This window comes from Heterocephalus glaber, unplaced genomic scaffold (genome assembly GCF_053883595.1).
Source record: "Heterocephalus glaber isolate CG9 unplaced genomic scaffold, H.glaber_assembly_v1.0 deba00001572, whole genome shotgun sequence".
Lineage (NCBI taxonomy): Eukaryota > Metazoa > Chordata > Mammalia > Rodentia > Bathyergidae > Heterocephalus > Heterocephalus glaber.
In genome coordinates this window covers 14,767,680-14,788,032 of record NW_028258357.1, presented here as the reverse complement: position 1 = coordinate 14,788,032, position 20,353 = coordinate 14,767,680, and the positions used below count along the sequence as shown (strand labels likewise).

The window sequence follows — 20,353 nt, the reverse complement described above, 5'->3', positions numbered from 1 at the left end:
GTGTGTGTGTGTTACTTTGTCACTAGGACAAAATACTCGACACTCACAACTTAAAGGAAGAAAGGTTTATTTGCCTCTCATTTTCAGTCCATAGTTGGCTGGCTCCAAAGCAGGAAAGGGATGGTGGAAGGGGCTAAGGAGGAAATCTGTTCACCTCCTGGCAAGCAGGAAACAGAGACAGAAAGGATGATTTGGGGAGGGAGATACACTCTTCCAGGTCACCTTCCAAGTGATCCACCTCTTCCAACCAGGCCCCACCTCCTACCAGCACACTCAGCTCTGAACACATCAGTGGAGGAATCCACTGACAGCTCTTTAGTCTCATAATCCAATCGCCACCCCCCCCAAATCCTCACCTCTGAGCTCATGAGTATTTTGGGGGACAGTCTAGATCTAAACCATAACAATGTGTGTGCGTGTGTGTGTGTGTATGTGTGTGTGTGTGTGTGTTAGTGAATAAAAACCTACAGGCAATCTGATAGTAAATCAACACATTTTTTTACCTGACGGTAAGTTGGCTTTTCTTTTCTTAGCTGTAAGAAGGAAATCAAGCATTGCTTTACAATTTTCTATAGTCATTTTTCCTGTTGGTAATACTGTTCCTGAATTATACAGTGAGAATAAATTAGGATCACATGATCGGAAACTGCAAAGGGAAAAAAAATCACATTAAAAAACAATATAAGCAAAATTGAATTAAATCTGTCAAATACAATCTATTTTTTATTTTTAAAACATTTGTGACTGAATGTTCTCAAATTTTAGGTCATCAAGTATTTTGGCACTTAATCAAAGCAAAACACTTTCTCATTAACTTTTTAAATTATACAGTGTAACCTGGCTCTTAGGAATTTTACCATCAATATCTATTTCCCTGAAAGTGCCCTTGAAAATGGGAATAAGAGATCTATACTCGCACTATGGGCTCTGAGGCAATCATTTATGTCAATTTAAAATCACTTGATTTAAACACAACCCAATAAAAAATGCCTACTGTGTAGACCAATGTATTCATACTCACTGTTATTTCTTTTTAAGGCCTAAACAGTAAACAATCCTCCAAAATTTAATTCATTAATAAACTAATTACTGGGCATACATTAACAGTTTTAATGAAATTAAATTGAGCACCAGGATCTATGTGCTGACACAAATCAGACATTGTCTTATTGTGCTGTCAGGGGATCGTGCATAATTGATCACGTATAACCAGACACTCAAAAGAGACCTCTCAGTGTCCAGAAAGCAGCAAGGAAGCCCTGCATCACAGCTCCGCGAATGGTCACTTTGGAAAGCTAACTCCTTCTTGAATGTAGATCTGCTCTAGTCCACACAGGAAAGAGAACTATCTGGAAAAGTTTTTGTGAAGGTTGCCTGCCCGTGATTTTAACCAGAGTTCTGCAGAAACAGACATTACAACCAAGTTCACTGTAGATTTCAATTTGTATTTTTGCCAACTGGATTACTGAAATAAATGCCCTCTTAGTTCATAGCACTGTCTCCAGTCTTTCATCCCTTTGATCTATTTGATATTTTGCTCCTAGAGAAATTTCGTATCATAGTCCTGCTCAAAAACCCTCAACAGTCTCCTTCTGTATATAAAATAAAGCTCAGATTTAATAGTAATTGAAGATCCTCAATGATCTGGTACTGACTTGTTTTTCCTTCACATACCCTAGATTCTGGTCCAACTATTGGGGGTTCTCATACTGTGTCTCCCAGCTGGGTTCTGACTGGTACTCTTCTAACTAGGAAATGTCCATTTCCTTATCTGCACATTTCTGAGACCTGCCTATCCAGCAAGATCCAGGCTGCTGGCCCCTCCCCATGAAACTGTTCCTGTTAGGTCTGGTCAGAGGAAGGCTCTGTCTAGTAACAAAGATGACTTTAGGTCTACTTGACCTTCTACCATTAATTATAGTTATTCGTGAACATTAGTGATATATCCTACCAGTCTTGTGTGTGTGTGTGTGTGTGTGTGTGTGTGTGAGAGAGAGAGAGAGAGAGAATCATCTTTGCATACCCATCACATCCACCTCAGTACCCTGTATCTAAAATGCATTTCTTTTTAAATGAATGCCTCTAAATCACCTTTTTAATGGTTCCACTGAATTCCATATCATGTACAGATCTACTTTTATTTCCCATAATAACTGAGCCAAAGATACTCAATGAGAGCTCAAAAATGTCTGTTGGATTTAATGATGGAAAAGTAACATTATATGAGAAAATATGATCTCTGTTTACAGAGGCTTCAAATACACCTCTAAGTAAAACCAAAATTTCCCTAATTCCTACCAATATCTACAGTTATTACAGAATTACCCTTGCACTGAAAGCCAGGCTAACAAATATACTCAAGATACAAGCAAATTGGCACATCATGAGCATGTGTATCTAGCACTTGTTTGGAAAAGGTTCCAAACCAAAAAATTAAGACATGCACCAATATAAAAATATAGACACCATGTAAAGCTCATTCGATTGTCATGAAGATTGAGGCTCAAACTTACAAATATATAATCCATATTCATGAGACTTAGAAATCATGATTTAACAATAATACACTATACCTGACCATCACATGTGAAATGCCAAACTTCATCTTCATACGCTCCCCTAGCCTTTGTAAAAACAAGTGAAAATGTGTAATTGCCAAATACAAGTTCATCTGTGCTCTCCAGGGCATTTCCTCAAGAAATATTTGGTGAAACCTGTTTCTTCTAGCATAATTCAGTATTAGCGGATTCAAGTACTCCGTCAGGCAATAATATGCTATTCTCCTAACATCAGGTCTCTTGTGTCTGCCAAGAGAGAAAGTGTTGAAATTTCACAAAAACTTCTAAACATTAAATAACAAAGAATGATTCCAATTTGTACAAAATAAATCAAGAAGTCACTTGACTGTCTTTACACAAATGTTTCTGGCTTGTTTATCATTTCCTCAGTGCTAAAAAGGTGAAATAGGGTAGAAGAGAAGACACGATGATAAGCACCAGGGACAAGGACATAACATATCGCCTTCAACTCTTTCTAATGTTTCAGCTCAAGCCAGAGTTCTTTTCCATAAGCCAAGGGCCACTGGGACTAGGCAAATACATTATGATGGAACATTCACATTCATCAACTAACTTCAATATTAAACAAAAACATCATTTCTCTGTATATTGGTCCTTAAGGAAAACACCAATGGAGCAAAATTTTGTCTAATGTTGTTAGACTCTAGAGGAAATATAACATCAGTCAAATATAGATGAAATGACTGTGATACACTCCAGAAAAAAATCAAATTTTATACAATAGTTCAGTTTTTAAGTATAATGTATATTTGATTTTTAAAAAATCATTCCTATCAAAACTCAGCGTAGTCCAACTATTTCTGTAGATAGTTGTGTATGGGACATCGTATCATTTCTTCAAAACATTTTACCAGTCTGTTTTGTACTGTGAGTGATAGTCTGTTCCACTGACTGTGCTTATACAGAGTCTGAATGAACGAAGAGGAGAAGGAAGGAGGGAGGGAGGGAAGGGGATTTTTACAACAGGAAAGTAAACCTGAGGAAGAAAAGAAAGAAGGAAGTTTCCTCTTTCCATATGCACTTTTTACGTTTTCATTCAATTCAAAATATTTTAGATTTTGTGAATGACTTTCTTTTATTTAGATGCTTCTGGGGCTTTGGCTGTTGTTTCATTTTTTTAAATGACATGTCGATTTGTTTCCTAATAAACATGAATATTTGAATAAGTAGCATGAAAATTTAAAATACAATTTCTAAAATAAAAATTAATCTTGTCCCTCTGTGAGGAGGCCATTCCTCTTCAAAAGGCCGAAAGGGCCAACAGGATTAACTCTGTTTTCCCCACCACTGGAGATGACACAGACTGGGAGTGAGGGAGAGGACAGCTTCCTCTGAGTACCTCAGTGCTGAGGAGTTCAAATTTCATTTCTAACATTTTCGTCAGTTCCTGGTATCTCTGCAGGAGGCCTGTCAAGGCGTTAACAGGCAGAGGCCCACCGAGCAAGGGGAATGCTTCTCCTTCTGTCTCCAGAGCAGTTCTTAATCTTAACATTCAGGGCATTCCAACAACCAGATCTATCGCTATGGTCACACCAATTCTGCAAACTGCACAGAACTAAACATAGACGCATGCATGCAAAACTGCTATGATCTGGATGTCATTAGACAGTGTCAATGTCAATTTCCTGGCTGTCACAGTTGTGTGCCTTTAAGAAACTGGGCATGGCAGGTCAGCTGCTTATAACTGCACATAAATCTCTAAGTATCTGAAAAAAAGGTCTTTAGAATTCATGTTAAGAAGGAAGGCCACTATCACAAACTATTCAAGATTAACTCTGAGGCCCTAGACTGTGAGCTGGACAAGGAAAGGAAATAAGAAGCTTGAGCATTACAAAGGAATAAGCAAAGTTTCATGTCTGTCCACACTGTACCACCCATACAGAAATGTGTATCTATGAATAAATTATCAACGTTTAGAAGACGTTTGCCAAAATTCAATTATATTCCTATGCAAAGAACAGAAGAATTCAAAATGTAATTTTAAAATACCATGTACAACAATTCCAAAACTTAGTGTTCAGTGTAACTAACAGAAGATGCATACACCTTTAGGGAGAAAATCACAGAGATGTATTATAAGATATTATAAGACCTAACAATGTAATTCATCTACTAATAGAAAGACTCATTGTTGTAAAAAACAAAAACAAAACTTTCTAAACCAGGAGATATATATATATATATATATATATATTCAATTCTATCTTTAACAAAATCACAATAGAATTTTTGTATTATCCAACGAGCTATTCTAAACTATTTTATAGAAAATTATCCAAGACACGCATGAAGAAAAAAAATGCTAGAGAGAAATTTTCTGTCAGACAGCAAGATTTAATTTAAAGCCAAAGAATGAAGGTGTGATATTAACTCAGAAGTAGATAGAGAGCTGAGCATGGTGGTACAGGCCTATAATCCCAGCACACTGGGAGGCTGAGACAGGAGGATGGCAAGTTTAAGCCAGCCTATGCAACTTAGTGACTTAGTGAGACTGTCTCAAAATAAAAATAAAAGAAAGAAGCTTCCTCTTTCAATATGCACTTTTTACATTATCATTCAATTCAAACTATTTTAGATTTTGTGCATCACTTCCTTTTATTTAGATGCTTCTGGGACTTTGGCTGTTGTTTCATTGTTTTTAATGATATGTCAATTTGTTTCCAAATAAACATTAGTAATTTTTAATAAGTAGTATAAAGTTTTGCTAAGTGACAAAAACTATGTATATATGCCAATTGACAAAAGTGATAGTGACAACAGAATAAACTATTTAATAAATGGTTTCATCTAAAGTATATTACAGTTTAAGTAACTAAAATGAAGGAATAATCAAAGTGATAATAGGTGAATTCAAACAAAAATAAAGAAGTGGTTCTATTACTATCTATGTGGTAGCAATTAAGATCAAAATCACTAAGCAAGAAAAATTCTATTGTGATTTTGTTAAAGATAGAGCTGAATATATATACTGGTTTAGAAATATAAAGAAACACATATAATAAAGAAAAGATATATATAAAGAATGTACAAGAATCATGTGTATTCATAAAAATAGAAACTAAACATTTTGCCCTAAGTTTTATGATCAAGAACATTAGGACATAGCATAATGGTACACATATGGAGGCTTCTCAATAAACAAAAAATGCAATGATCATATAAATCCAGTAATCTCACTACTGGGTATATATCCAAAGGAAACGAAATCATTATGTCAAAGAGCTCCTGTACAGTCATGTTTATTGCAGCCCTATTCATAATAGCTAAGCTATGGAACCAATGTACGTGCCCACTGATGATGAATGGATAAAGAAAACATGGTATATATACACAATGGAATATTACTCAGTTATGAAACAAAAGTGCAGTCTTGTCATTTGGGACAACATGGATGAGAGGGACTGAAGGACATCGTGTTAAATAAGATGGGCACAGAAAGACAAAAACCACCTGTTTTACTCATTTGTGAAAGCTAAAAAAAGGAAATTTCATAAGAGAAGAGGGTAGAATACAGATCACTAGAGACCAGCATGGGTATGAGGAAGGAACAATACAAAGACATTTGGCAATAGATACCAAAATACAGTTAGGTAGGAGAAATTTGTTCTATAACATAGTAAGATAACAGCCTACCCATGTTTTATGTCTCAAAATAACTAAAGGCTCTCAACACATAGAAATGATAAATGTTTGAGGAGGTGGGAATGCTAGATGTACCTTGATTTGGTCATTACACATTGTATACATGTATTGAATTTCTATATTGTATCCTATTAATATGTGCAAATATTATGTATCAATTAAAAAATTTTAAAGAAGATCATATCCTATGATTATTAAAAATAACTTATAACTTGGTCTCCTGACCACCCGTCTGAACTGTTACCTCCACCAATTACACTGGAGCCAATGACCCTATAGCATATCATTTGTCTACTTGGGTACTGTGTTCTTTCATTCATGTACAAACTCACAGAGGACACTGATTTTATCCATCTGGTTCACCAGTGTATCCTTAGTACCCAAACTACATAGTAACCCACAAGTCAACTTTTTTGAATTAATTAATTAATTAATTAATACCTTTCAGACTCTGCCAATTCGAGAATGGATGGATTTTTGGAATAAAAATCTCTTAGAGTTTCCTTTCTTTTATTTCTTTTCCTTGATATCATTTCTGTACTCTTAATAGTGGAAATAACAAAAATGTTACAAATTAAATTTAAACTTTGAACACAAAATTATAACTTACTCATATCCTAATGCTTACTTCTTGACATTGAAACAAAGTGGTTTCTTTACATCCTTCCATTACAATGACTATCAAAATTAATAGAAGTACCCCTACAAAGCAATCTGATATAAAAAATATATAACCTAAGAATTTATAATGTACTATAGTTATAAAATTGTTCGTTGATACTTCTTTATATTATAATAAATTAAAATATAGCAAATCATCTCTAAATACATGATCTCTTAAAATCACTTCATTAATTTAAAATTCAAAATTCATAGGAAACTCACTGTTCCAAATTCTACCGCTGTAGCTTTGAACTTTGAATGTGTGCTGGTCTTTCCACCAATAGCACTGTCCTTAATTTTCAGTTTTCTTATTCCAAGTAAGGATTCATTCCTCCTTTTAAAAACAAAAAAAAGATAAAAGTTGATCAAAACGATTTGCAAAAATTCACAAAACTACCCCAAATTAATAAATCTTTAATGAATATTATCAATGAATTTATTCAAGAAAGATAGCCAGGATTGCTTGTGTCCCATGCATAAATTAGACAGTGGTCTCTCTTCATCAAGGAACTGCGGGCCTCTCGAAAGAGCAAAGTGTAAATCACAGTATAAAATGCAATTGTAGCAATGTATCTACTGGGTATAGGAAAAGGAGGGGGTGAAGGCATAATCTAGGTGCAACAGAACTCCACTGAGAATACAGTAATATGGACACTTCCCTTTATGACTGAGATGAAATCTGTATCAGAGTGACCCTACACAAACTTTCTTATTTCCAACAAATTTCCATCTTTTTAGTTGCATACTGTGCAAACTCCCAGCCACGACTGCTTTCTGGATACCAGTAGACACGAAGCATTTCAGATGTATGGTAAACTTCCTCCCTCCCCTCAGTCATCTGCAGGAGTTCTTAAACCTGATTTTCTCAATTATATACTCCAGTGAACCCATCCTTTCCAAATACTGTAGTCTCTCACTGTCCTATTAATACTACTGTGGAATTTTGCTGGCATTTGTATATGTCCTGGAATTTACATTTCTTTTAGTATGTGCCAGATACAGCAAAATCTTGCTATAACATGACAAATGAGAGCCAAAAACTTTAGAGGCACAGAAATAACTGGGTGAGTCTGGCTGGCTATCTCCGAGGGTTGGAACATGCTGTGATTTACACTAGCCTTGGGCCCCGCGGTAATTGGCCTCTTCAACTTTTATGAAGATGATTACGGATCCTGTGGTTGGCAAGGACCTGTGGCCGCCCAGTGGCAGCAATTCCAAGACACTCTCCAGTAAGTTGACATTCATTTTGGCAGATGTCTTGGGTGGCAAAGCTAGAAAGCTTGACCAAGGACTGCTGGGGATGTAGGGGCTCACCCTTCATAACCTGCACCCTGTGCCTGGTTCCCTACCCTTTCCCACCCTACGCCCTTCTTCTTCCACGTTACCCAGTGCTTGACAGTTGCTACGTTATTCCAGACAGAGATGGGATGGCGAGGGCATTGAAAATGTATATACCCGGTTACCATTGTGTCAACAATCTCAGCATTCTCCTCCATGAGCTCCAAACCCTTCATCCATCAAGTATACCAAATTCCTCCTTATTGTTTATGGTGTGTTTTGATACACAGCATTTTTAAATTTTTATGTAGTGAGCATTTACTGACCCTTTATTTCATGGCTTTTCCATTGCTTTGATTACTTATATTAATGCCTTTTTCTGCAACTGAGTCCAAATGTCTCTCTACCTGTTATTTCACAAGTACAACCCCATTATATTTTATCTGACAGTACAAACTCCTCTTTTTTGGTTCTTTGTGTTTTTCAAATAATTTTCTTCATTCTCACCCATCTAGAATCTGATTGGAATTTAAACTAATGGACTAATTTGAAAAGAACAGAAATCTTTATTCTTTCTTTCTGCCCATCAAGTACTGGGCTGTGTCTTCATTTATTCAAATCTCTTTTTTCCTCACAGTATACATTTTCATCTTCTTCATATTAGTCTAAGTCTTTCACAATTCCTGATATATTTAATCATGTATTCCATAGAAATGGGATCATCTTTCCATTATATTTTCTAGCTGGTATGGAAAAGCTACTGATTTTTCATGTAACCATCCTACAAACTTCCATTATTAGTTAACGGGTTTTCAGGTAACTATCTTTAAATTTAAAATAATTTTTTGCAAATTATCCCCATTTTCAGAATACCTCACTGTGGAATTGATTTAACAAATATCTTCGAAATTCTGTGATGTGATAATCATGAAAGATCTAATTCTCACTTCTATTACTTTGCAGGGGAGGGGCACCAGGAATGGAATTTAGAACCTTGCACTTGCCAGGCAGGCGCGGTGCCACTGAGTTAAATCCCTGGTCCTTCTGTTACTTTTCTTAATGCACTGGCAAGAACCCTCAGAGCAGGCTTAAATAACAGAAGGAATAATATGTTTCCTTGTTATAGTGCTTATTTTGATTCCAATTGTCCAGGAATGATTGTTGAATGTCACCATGACTGACTTTTTAGCATTTCCTAAAGCCTCCTTTCAACTATCGGCAATAACCATGTTTTCAGATTTCCGGCTATATTTGCATGGAGAATAAAATCTACATTTTCTACTAGCATGTAGCTGCACTTACATGCTAGTATTTTATTCTAGACATTTGCATCTACGTACTGCTAAACAAGTATGATCCATTATTTTCTACATTTTTATTCATTTTTAAATGGCTCTCTTATCAGAGCCACTGTACTCATTTTACTAGGAAACTTCATACCCATGTTTTAAAGGTTTTATATTTTAAAAATTTCATTTCTTAAAAATATGACTTACCCTAAAAGTTTCTGAGCTATTCAAATTTTTAGTTTCCCTTACAAATTTTTCACTTTTAACTAGATTTTTAAGTTTATTAACATGAAATTTTATATACTATTACTTAATATTTGTTTAGCTACTTCCAAATTTGTGATTACTTTCTCATTGGATTATTTTTTTCTCATTTTCTTATTATGCTTCCAGAAATTTATCTATTTTATCATATTCTTAAAGAGCCAGTTCTACTAGTTATCAATTAGGCTGTCTTTAATTTATAATTAATTAATTTCAGCTTTTATTCTCTCTTCTTGCTTTCTTAGATTTGTTTTATTTCTCTAATTTCTTGAACTTGATAAAAGTTAAAATCTAGCTTTACCTTTCTTGTTTTGTAACTGAAACTTTTAAAGCTGAGAATTCATCTATAACTGCTTCTTCGGGTACATTTGCTATGTATGATTTCTCAGCATCATTTACTTCAGGGGTGCTTTAAACATTATTTAGTCTTCATTGACTAACTATATGCAATTAATTTAAATTTCATACATCTATATCCTTTCTCCTTTGGTATTTTAAGTGGCAATTTAAACTTTACCAATATTATTATGCCTTTTTCAAATTAACCTGCTTTGTAGCAATTATTTCCATATATAGTACTTTGATTTTTTGTTAAGTAGAGCATGAAAGTTCATGAAATATCTCCATTGAGATTTATAAATATTATTATCAAATATATCTACTTTGAATATGAAAAAGTGGCATTAAAAATAACTGAGGAAGAGGGTTATTCTGTAAATATTACCAGGACAACTGATGAACCAGGGAAAAAACTAAATTTAATTCAAGTCCCAAAACCAAAATCAATCCTATATGTATTAAAACATTAGGTGCAAATTATAAAATCATAAATTGGACGACGACAGACACATTTTTCTGGTGCAATATGAAAAACACTATTATGCACAAAAATACGTTAGACATATGAACAGAAACAGAAAATAGGGGTCAGTACCAAAGTAGAAATCACAGAGCTTCATGAACACATTTTCTATATCCCTGACTTGGTGAAGAGAATCCCAGAGCATCTGCTTGGCCTTGGCAACTGAAATTATCACCTTTGTTCTGATCTCAGTTATACTGCTCAGTCTCTAACCTCAGGTCTTTTATTATGCCACCGCTCAATGCTTCTAAGGCACCAAATCTGTTCCCCCTTTCAGAATATCTATTATTCTTAGCTTGGACTTCCACAGCCAGTTCAAATTTCCCTGCACACTGAAATTTTTCTGATCTTCTTTAGTATCAAGAATACTACTTGAAACTTCTAAACATTTAATTGTGGCTTTGTTTTTTAATTGAATGGAACTCTAATTCTGAGCAATCCTCTGATTGCTGTGGCCTACTTCATTTAATAGAAGCAATTTCCTCCTATATTTTTGGAAAGTATGAAGCCCATAGATTCAAATATATTCAAATTTTGCCCTAATAAATAAAGTACCTATTTTAGGGGTTTTAGAAATTTCTGTGAGTTTTTAAAGGAATACTTCTCTTTTGCTGCCATATAAAAAATAGATCTTATGTTACTGAAGTTTACTTTTATTAAAACAGGATGGGTGGATTCATGTCCAGTCGTGAAAGAAAAGCCCACTTCTCAGTTGTCAGAAGATAAGATAGATTCATTTGGCATCTCTCAAAACCGCATGACACATTAGCATCTTCTTTGGGAGCAAAGAGAATCATTTTGACTTAGAGAATGAGAGAGACAGCTTTAAGCCCTCTGTGTCTAAATGAGGCACTTCTCATTCACACAGAAAAATGAAAACTCCAAGGAATGGTTCTACTCATCATGATAGAGGAATTACAAGCACATGATAAAAGACCCAAATTGGACCCCTGAACCTTGTGTGAGATAGAGTGAATAGTCCAGAGAGATGCTCTTATCCATCCTAAGCCAATAATAAAAGACCTCATCCATTTCCTCCTGGAAGTCTGAACACGTTCTAGTCTCATTTCTTAGTGCTGCTATATTTTTACCTGTAGTTATTTGTTCACTCACAGAGACATAATTCTTCATTGTTTCCCAAGTACACACCGCACATGCTCTTTTCATTCACTTTATGTACCATAAGGTGACACTGTTGCTCATTGTTTTAAAGTCGCTAACATGTATAAAACCAATACACACGTACCTTTTCATGAACTCACAGACAGGTGTTGTTATCTCCAACATGAGGTGAAATTTTTCCTCATTTATGCATTTGAGCATGATGTGTGTAAAGAATTCTAGGAATCTGGGTCTTTGCTTAAACTTCATAACTGCAAAACAAAGAAGTTCATACACAGTTATCAATACACTTAGTTACTGGAGGTGCTGAAAGATTAGTTGCACTAACAGCCATTGTGATCCGACAGGCAAGTCGATGAACCTGCTTCTTAGATTTCTCACTTTTAAAACATGCAGGAGTAGGGGCCGGGGATGCAGCTCAGTGGTTCCACCACCTGCCTCACAAGTGCAAGGTCCCGAGTTCAATCCCCGGTACCAAAAAGAAAAAAAATACAGGAGTGAAGGGCCACTGCGCCTGCCTCTCAAGCACAAGGTCCTGAGTTCAATCCCCAGCACCAAGGTAAAACAAAAACAAAAACTACAGGAGTAAATGTGGTGTGAATTATTGTTGTTTTCTAATATCAACTAAACCTTTATATTCTGCCTTTCACTTATTTTCCAAAATTTTCAGTGTGGAGGAAGATATGATTGAAGTTACTGCTAACATATGACAACTGGGGGAAATACTGACAAGTGCCTAGTTATCCTAATTTTTACTATGAAATACTTCGAATCAAGGAATGAGGTTAGCTCTTCATAAGTGAAATTATCACTGATGCATTTTTTTCAATTCCTTCATTTTTGCAAGTTTCCTAATAACATTTTTCACTATGAAATAAACCACCATTAGGGTCGGGGATTTAGCTCAGGGGCACCACACCTGCTCGGCAATTGCAAGGTAACTGAGTTCAATCCCTGGGAGAGAGAGAGAGAGAGAGAGAGAGAGAGAGAGAGAAAGGAAAGAAAAGAAAAGAAAAGAGAAAAGAAAAGAAAAGAAACCACCATGTAGGTTCTGTCTTTTCAGAGTTCAAATCAGGAGCCTATTTAGGTTTTTTTCATTACTTGGAAATCACAACTCTGCATTATTCTGAATGGATAAGAACCCCAAGTATTCTGCCCATGCCAGCTGAAACCTAGCAGACACAAAACCACAGAGCCAGCAGGCGCCAGTGTAAGTCACTTGGACAGCATGGCAGAGTGGGGCCACCGACCTTCCTTCACAGCGCCTTTCACTGACCAGTTCAAAACCACCGAGTGCAGAAAGATAGGGTCTTCTGCTCCTGAGAGTTCAGGTCCCGCATCTAAGGTTTAAAAACATTGATATGTTCAGGTCTGTTTAACATAAACAACCAAAACATAAAAATTTGTTGGAGGGGATGACAAAGCAGAAAATGTTCCAGTATTCATTCTAAATCACGTGCCTTAAAATATCCATTATAACATTGCACTTTGTAGACAGAAAGAATCCAGGAACTTCAACTATTTCCTTCCTTATGTTTTCCTAAATGCTAAGGGATCTATCACCCAAACCTACCAATTATATTAACTTCATTTTAATAAAATTATCTGTCAAAGGCGGTAAAGTACAGCATAGCCACTAGAACCAGACTGGCTGGGTTCAAATTCTAACCCTGACACTTTGTAGTTCTGAAGGCTTGGAAAGTTACTTAGTGTCTCTACTCATCAGTCTAAAATGGGGATAAAAACACTACCTTCTTTATATGGTTGTTATATGTGGGTTACATGATTTTTAATGTGTATAAAATACTTAAAATAGTGCCTGCCCCTCAGAAAACACTCACTGAACTATTATTTTTATTACTGTTATTGAATTTACTGTTTAACTAGTAATATTATACTGTGCTTCTTAGCAAAATGTCTTTATTGATATTTTGAAAACGAGTAATTCACATTTCTAGGACACTTAACATTTTAAGGAACTGTTATTTTATATGTAATGAGAAAATTACAGCTCTTCCAAAACTAGGTTTACTAATTATGAGAATAAAAAAACATTGGCTTCGGTTCATAAATTCAGCTTGAAATGGCCATGGAACATATTGAAAGCAAGGAGAGCCAAGTCAGGCAACACTGAAAGAGTACAACCACCAAAATATAACTGAGGCACACAGAGAAATGAACCGGGACTGTGGAATTCTGTAAATATGGTCAGTTTCCAAAAGACCATGGGGCCACATGTGGAGCCTCACCCCTGGGAGAAATCTGTGTACTCTCTTGTTCTAGAAGATTTTTTTAATGTGCTTTTTAAAAATATGGTCATACTAATCATCATCAGAAACTGAGTCAATTTCCCAGGCAGCTTTCCAAACTGCAAACTCCAAAGCAATAATCATTGCACTAACGCATTAGTCTATTACGAAATTACTGCAGTACAATGACCTAAAATTAAACTAATCTTTCACTCTAGTTCCTACTCTAGTAGCAACTGCTTCCAACCACTTCCACATTAACACAGCTCACCCTATTCCGTTATTTTCCAGTTGTGTTTTTGCCTTTGGAGCAGAGATTCTCAATTTTGAGCCACCACCCCCTCCCACCTCACCACCAATATCTTTGGTAAGCTTGGCCTCTTGTTTGGTTGTCACAACTCGGGGGATGCAAAGAGACCGGGGATGCTGCCCAACATCCTACAGTGTCCAAGTCCCCCATGCAAAGAACCATGAGGCTTAAGATTCAGTAGTATCAGAGTTCAGAAAACCTCCTTTAGAGCCAGAATACATGGGCTCAGGTCCACGCCAGCTATATAATCTTAAGTAAATCATTTAATCTTTATGAGCCACATCCATAAAAAGAAGTCAGAATCCCTTATTAACAAGCTATTGTCAAGTTGAGTAACATAATGCAAAAACTCTGTATAAACCTCAAAGGGTTTACCAAAATATCAATCTCTCATCTTAATCCATTTAAAAAAATTTTCTCATTTTAAGAAACATATGCTGAATAGAAGTATACAGAAAAAAAGTTACATTGTTTTGTCAGCTTGAGTAGATGTGTCTCCAACAAGGCCAGTTGTTCATTTATTTTTTCCGGCGACAATATCTGCTGTGGCTTCTTAGTTTTTAAAGGCTTCTTAGAAGAAGAGTACTAGAAACATTGGTTAAATGTCAGACTGTACTTTAACATGTTATAAAAACTGATTTTCAAATGACTTTATGTTTTTATACTTTCATATATGATAGACAAAACTATGATCTACATGGCTAAACAGTATCAGTTCGTAATTAATCACAACAAATACTGAGTTCCAACTGAAAACCAGACGCGGTGCCAAGCACCTCATGGAGAGAAACCAAAATGGTTCTTTCTCTTGCCCTTCTTTCCACGACTTCCACCCTGTAACCAGCCAAAAATCTTCAAAAGAAATCCCCAGCCCATCCTCAGGAATGGATCCCTTTTTTCTTTTTCTTTGCTTTTTCCAGAAGGAATTTCTTTACAGCCACGCTAACTGTGTTTGCTATGTTGTCTTTCTTGGAAATGTAGCAGCATAAGAACTGACCTGTCTGTGCTCAGCTCACCACTGCCAACAGGTTTCCTCTCTCTGAGCCTCAGAACTGCCCTGTCACTGTCTCTATTGGGGGGATTGGGACACCCTTTTGGGCTTCCAGGGACGTTGGGGGATCTAATGACCCCTGACTCCTAGAAATTGTCAGTCATGCATCACAACTTTCTGCCATGCCAGAAGCTCTGAGGAAGGAGGGGATAGCCCTGAATCCCACAATGATGTGAAGAGACAGAGTCCTGAGTCAAAGCCTGGGTGATGTCCTGGACTCTGAGAGTAAATACTTGGTGAGAAAAAATACAAATTACCTCCAATTTAAATGAAACACCTTTCAAAGAAAACAAACACCCTGACACCAAAAAAACGTAGCTTCTTAAAAAGTCATCCAGTGATGTAGTGGTGATTTGTGAAGCTGTGTTTTGTTTTGTTTGACAAATAAATACTTACTTGGAATGCGGGTAACATAAGCAATGCTTATTTTCTTTCTATCTCAACATCTACTAAAGAGAGAAATGGGGATAATCTAACACAAATAACACTGGGAGTGAGCATCTCTACCCATACCCAAGCCACCAAAAGGGCTTCGCATAATTCCTAGTGTACTACAGAAACCCAATAAATAAACATTTCAAAAAATTTGATCTAAAAATACATTTAACCCACATACTTTAAAAGAAAAGCAATGAGGTATAAGTTCTCATAAGACTCATGCTTAGAAAGTACATATTAAAAATTAGTCTCAAAAATTAGAAGTCTCATAAAAGAAGAGAATGTAAATATCACAATGAGTCTCAGGAATCTGCTTTGAATACAAGATGGGAATGATAAAACAAGAATTAAGATGTGTTATATACATGTCCAACTCCCCAAGATGAATCATTATGTACTGCACACATGTACTAACAGGAAAAAAATAAAATTTATACTTTACAAAAAAAGCTCTGTCGTGTATTTACTACATTCAGAACAATAAAATATTAGATTCCAAAGAGACTTTGGAAGGCTTTTAGTGCACTGACTGGGTGCAGGAAGCTCTCTGTCATCACCTGACTGATGGTCAGTAACAGCACCAGGGGCTATTCAACACACTAACAGAGGCGCCCTGTTCATTTTCTTGGCCACATCCACAACACTTAAAAAAAACTTTTAAAAAAGCTCTTCATCATATATATAACTTTTCTTTCACCACAACTCAAAAAATGTTTAAAATTCCAAAATCTCTCCTAACCATATTACTTTTCTTCTACATAAATATAACAAATTGAAAACTGATCAATTTTCTGATAGGCTTACTAAGTGACCCCTAGAAGACCCAACTATGTATAAAAATGAGAAACAAAAAGCAATCACCTCCTCTAGGGTGTCTTCTCGTTCACTTTTGCCAAATTCAGATTTGCATGTTGGTGTGACATCCAACATCTTTTTCCCATAATTTATAATCATTACTGCTAGGTCATATTCCTTCCATGAACGTAGAATCTAATTAAAAGTAAGTATTAATTATCTCTGTTGGACACTCAACGATTTTCAAGTGCAGGGTATCACCTTTCATAAATTCAAAAGTCTCATAAGTCTTTGAAGTCTAAGAAGCCCTCTGCTTTTGTTATGGAAACATGTACCTCCAGATCATATTTCTCTCAAATTAAAAATATATAATTCCACTATTGTAATAAAGGATGAATAACAGGATCATCGGTGAATTCCCCACATCTCTGGGCCATACAGCCATATGATTTTTGGTACAGTAAATTAGCTATTTAAGAAAATATTTCCACTCAAAAAACGCATATTAAAATAGTCACTTGTAAAGCCATGTAACTACCATCTCTTCATTTATAGTTGCTTTCAGTGGGAAATGGCACAGTGGCTGACCTTGTGATGTGTTGGGGGCATTTAGAGCAATTAGTGGTCAACAAGACATTCTGTGAGAGGGCTGGGCTACTGATAAGCTGGTTTGGGCAGGTTCTCCATGAAGCATTCACTGTAATCATAAAGGCAAGGGCCCGCTCTGCTGCTTTCATTAGCTAAGGCCAACTGTTATTCTTTGAACTTCTCTACCCTGGCCCTTACCTACCTCTCTAAAGTAATCTCCCACCAGCCATCTCCTTTTACTTCAATCTTCAAAGTATTGAACAAAGCAGATTTCAGGACTTCATGGCTTCCCACAGCCAAGCCATTTTCCAGAACTCCTGTCCTCATCTGATTTACACAACTTCACCTTGTCACGAGAACCTTGGTTCTAGCAGCAACTCCCAGAAAACTTCCCTGGCCAGCAACCTGATTTGCATACACCCTACTATGGTGATGGGCCAAAGAAAGGGGCGTATTCACTGTCTACCATATTATTTTTGTATATATTTAGTCTCTCCCAAACTCCAGGCCTATATGGTCAACTATACAACAGTTACCTCATTGGAAATCTTGAAGAGCTCAAAATTCAAGCTGCCCTACACTCATCTTCTTCCACTTTGCCAAAAGAACTTCTCTCATCCAGGGTCAACAAAAAGTTTTACATTTACCCACACACTAGGCAAGGTCCTTCCTTTTTCCCTTATACTACTGAGACTCCCAACTTCCAATTCTCTTTCATAAATAATTCCTAAGTCTTCTATTCGCTCTACCTCCCGTTTTTTCCACACTTGTTCAGGTTATCATTTCTTACCCTCTAACTCACCCCATCCCTCAGGTCTTAGCCACCACTGATCACCAGCCATTGTGTAACCAGAATAATTTCTTTTTTTCTAAAATGAAAACCTCATTATGTCATCCCTGGTATGAAATCCTTCAGTGGCTCCTCTCTGACCTCAGAAAACAGCCCTTCATCACCTGGTACTGTTCACTGATTCAGCTTTAAAATTCAGCTTTAAAGGTAACTCAAATACTTAATCATATCCACAATGACCAAAGACACATTTGATTCTCTTCTCAAACTATAAAATTGTTTGATATTTTCTCTCATCGCTTATATTTGCCTTTAAACTTTGCTTATTGTGTTTGCTATGAAAATGTTCTAAGCATCATGTAATCCAACTAGCTATATTTCCTGTGCATTTTGTGCCTTGTTGGCGAAGGTGTTCTCTGCCTTCCAAGGCCACACAAACACCCTTGACTCCAACTGGACTTGGTTTTATTTGTGGTGTGAGGCAGGCTCTGCCTTCGTTTACTTGCAGCTATTCAGTTATAACAGCCGACTCACTTAGACCAGTCATTTCATTGAATAAACCATTAAAACAGACTATCATTTCCTCAACTGAATCACATTGCTACTTTCGCCATATATAATTTCCTTTGTACACTTGGGCTACTGCTGGACTCTCTAATCTGTTCCATAGAACTATTTGCCTACTATTCTAATATTGATGCCATTTTTTATTAAAGTGGTCTTATAGTAAATGTTCATGCCTATTAAAAAAGATAACTTGAGCCAATACACGACACAGGGGAAAAGAACAATTGAGAAGAAGATCCTAATCGTGTAAGGAAAATGATAAAATTATAAAAGAAACCAATGAATTAAGCAGGATGAAATAAAATGGCAGTTTGCTTTACTTTAACAAGATAGTAGTTGTTTACATTGGAAAGATTTATTGGACATCAGCCTAGGTGCGTATTACACTATAATGATCAATAGATATTGGATTTTGCCTTCAATGTAGTAAACTTACAATGTAGTAAAGATAACAAAAGTAAAGATAGTAAAAAAAGTAAAGATAACAAAAAGATAACAAAAAGATAACAAAAATATACTTGATGATCAGCTCTCGATGTGTGCTGTCCAGGACTGAAGTGACTATGTATGTGCAGAGAAGTACATCTCAGGAGTCCCTCTGAAGCACTGGAAAATACCTGCTCTCAATAAAAGTTGTCATTTGCTCTACTCTGTGTGTGTGTGTGTGTGTGTGTGTGTGTGTAAATAAACATCATGATGAGACTTCTGTGAAAAAAAAGAATTTTTAAATTATTTTAATCAGTTCTAGAGAATGCCTATTGGAATTCTGATTAGAACTGCATTGGGTTTAAATGTTATTTTAAGAAAGGTTTCAATGTGATTTTAGGAGGGGTTATATGTCTATGGCAGTAAATCATCTTGGTTGGAAACTTGGTATGTTCAGATTTTATTTTGTATCCTTGGGTAAGATTTCACAGTTCTGTCATTTAGTTCTTTGACACTTTAAGTTTTAAATATTGTATACTACAGGTGGTATATTTAACCCACTCCATTTCTAATTGACTACTGCTAGTATTTTTTAAAAAATCACTTTGTAAGTGTCTCATGTACAATTACTTTATATATTCTTTATAATTATAATAATTTTTACTAGATTTTTGTGAGGTTCGGAGACCTCCACAATCACTAATAAATTATAGTTTTTATTTCTAACATTATAAATAGATTTCATATTCTTATCTAATACAGAAGAATCTCTAAAAATATTGAATCTGTTATGAGTCAGCATCTTTCATGTGCCTGATTTTTAAGGAAATTGCTTCAGAAATTTGCCATTTAGTATGATATTTGCAGTAAAATTTGGGTAAATGTCTTTGTCATTATTCCATCCCTAACTTATTAGAAATTTCATTAGGAAAGGTTGGTATTATCAAATGCCTTTGTGGCATTTTTCATATAATCTTATTATTCTTGTCCTTTAAATTACTGTTGTAAAAAAATCAAATTTTGTTTTAATTCAGACCTGATTTTTTCTCTCTCTCTTTGTAGCACTGGGAATCAAATCAGGTCCAGACTTGCTCTTTAATACTCGACACTGAACATGTTCTCAGACTGCCAAGTGACCAGCTGCCACCCAGGAGAAGGGAACAGTGACCTGACAGTTTTGAAGAACACAATCTAATACCTCTCTTTGTCCTGATTAGTATTTTGGGCCCTGAACTCTCTTTCTTCTAATATAGAAAATGCCATTTTCCTACTTTATTTTTCTTTGCATTTGCCCATTTCTCTACCTATTTATTTTCAACCATTGTTTATTATTTTGTTTTTAGTGTATTTCTTGAAATAATCTACATTAAATCCTGACTTCTTAACCCATCTGGAGGTCTCTGTTAATTTTATTGCTTCCATCTTAAATACTATCTCTTT

General features: G+C 35.8%; 1 protein-coding gene across 15 annotated transcripts in view; it reads right to left on the bottom strand.

Annotated features, from left to right (window-relative positions):
* Cfap54 (cilia and flagella associated protein 54) overlaps nucleotides 1-20,353 on the bottom strand; it is a 338,714-nt gene that overhangs the window by 183,558 nt on the left and 134,803 nt on the right. For 14 of the 15 annotated variants that reach the window (XM_087192632.1, XM_087192626.1, XM_087192630.1 and 11 more), the window contains 8 exons: nucleotides 16,609-16,737; nucleotides 14,726-14,843; nucleotides 12,950-13,039; nucleotides 11,824-11,950; nucleotides 7,107-7,218; nucleotides 6,663-6,763; nucleotides 2,574-2,804; nucleotides 504-646 (listed from right to left, as the gene is read on the bottom strand). In XM_087192632.1, coding sequence (XP_087048758.1) covers nucleotides 504-646; nucleotides 2,574-2,804; nucleotides 6,663-6,763; nucleotides 7,107-7,218; nucleotides 11,824-11,950; nucleotides 12,950-13,039; nucleotides 14,726-14,843; nucleotides 16,609-16,737 — 1,051 coding nt within the window. The remainder of the gene's footprint in view (nucleotides 1-503; nucleotides 647-2,573; nucleotides 2,805-6,662; nucleotides 6,764-7,106; nucleotides 7,219-11,823; nucleotides 11,951-12,949; nucleotides 13,040-14,725; nucleotides 14,844-16,608; nucleotides 16,738-20,353) is intronic. The other variant, XM_087192629.1, reaches the window with a different exon arrangement.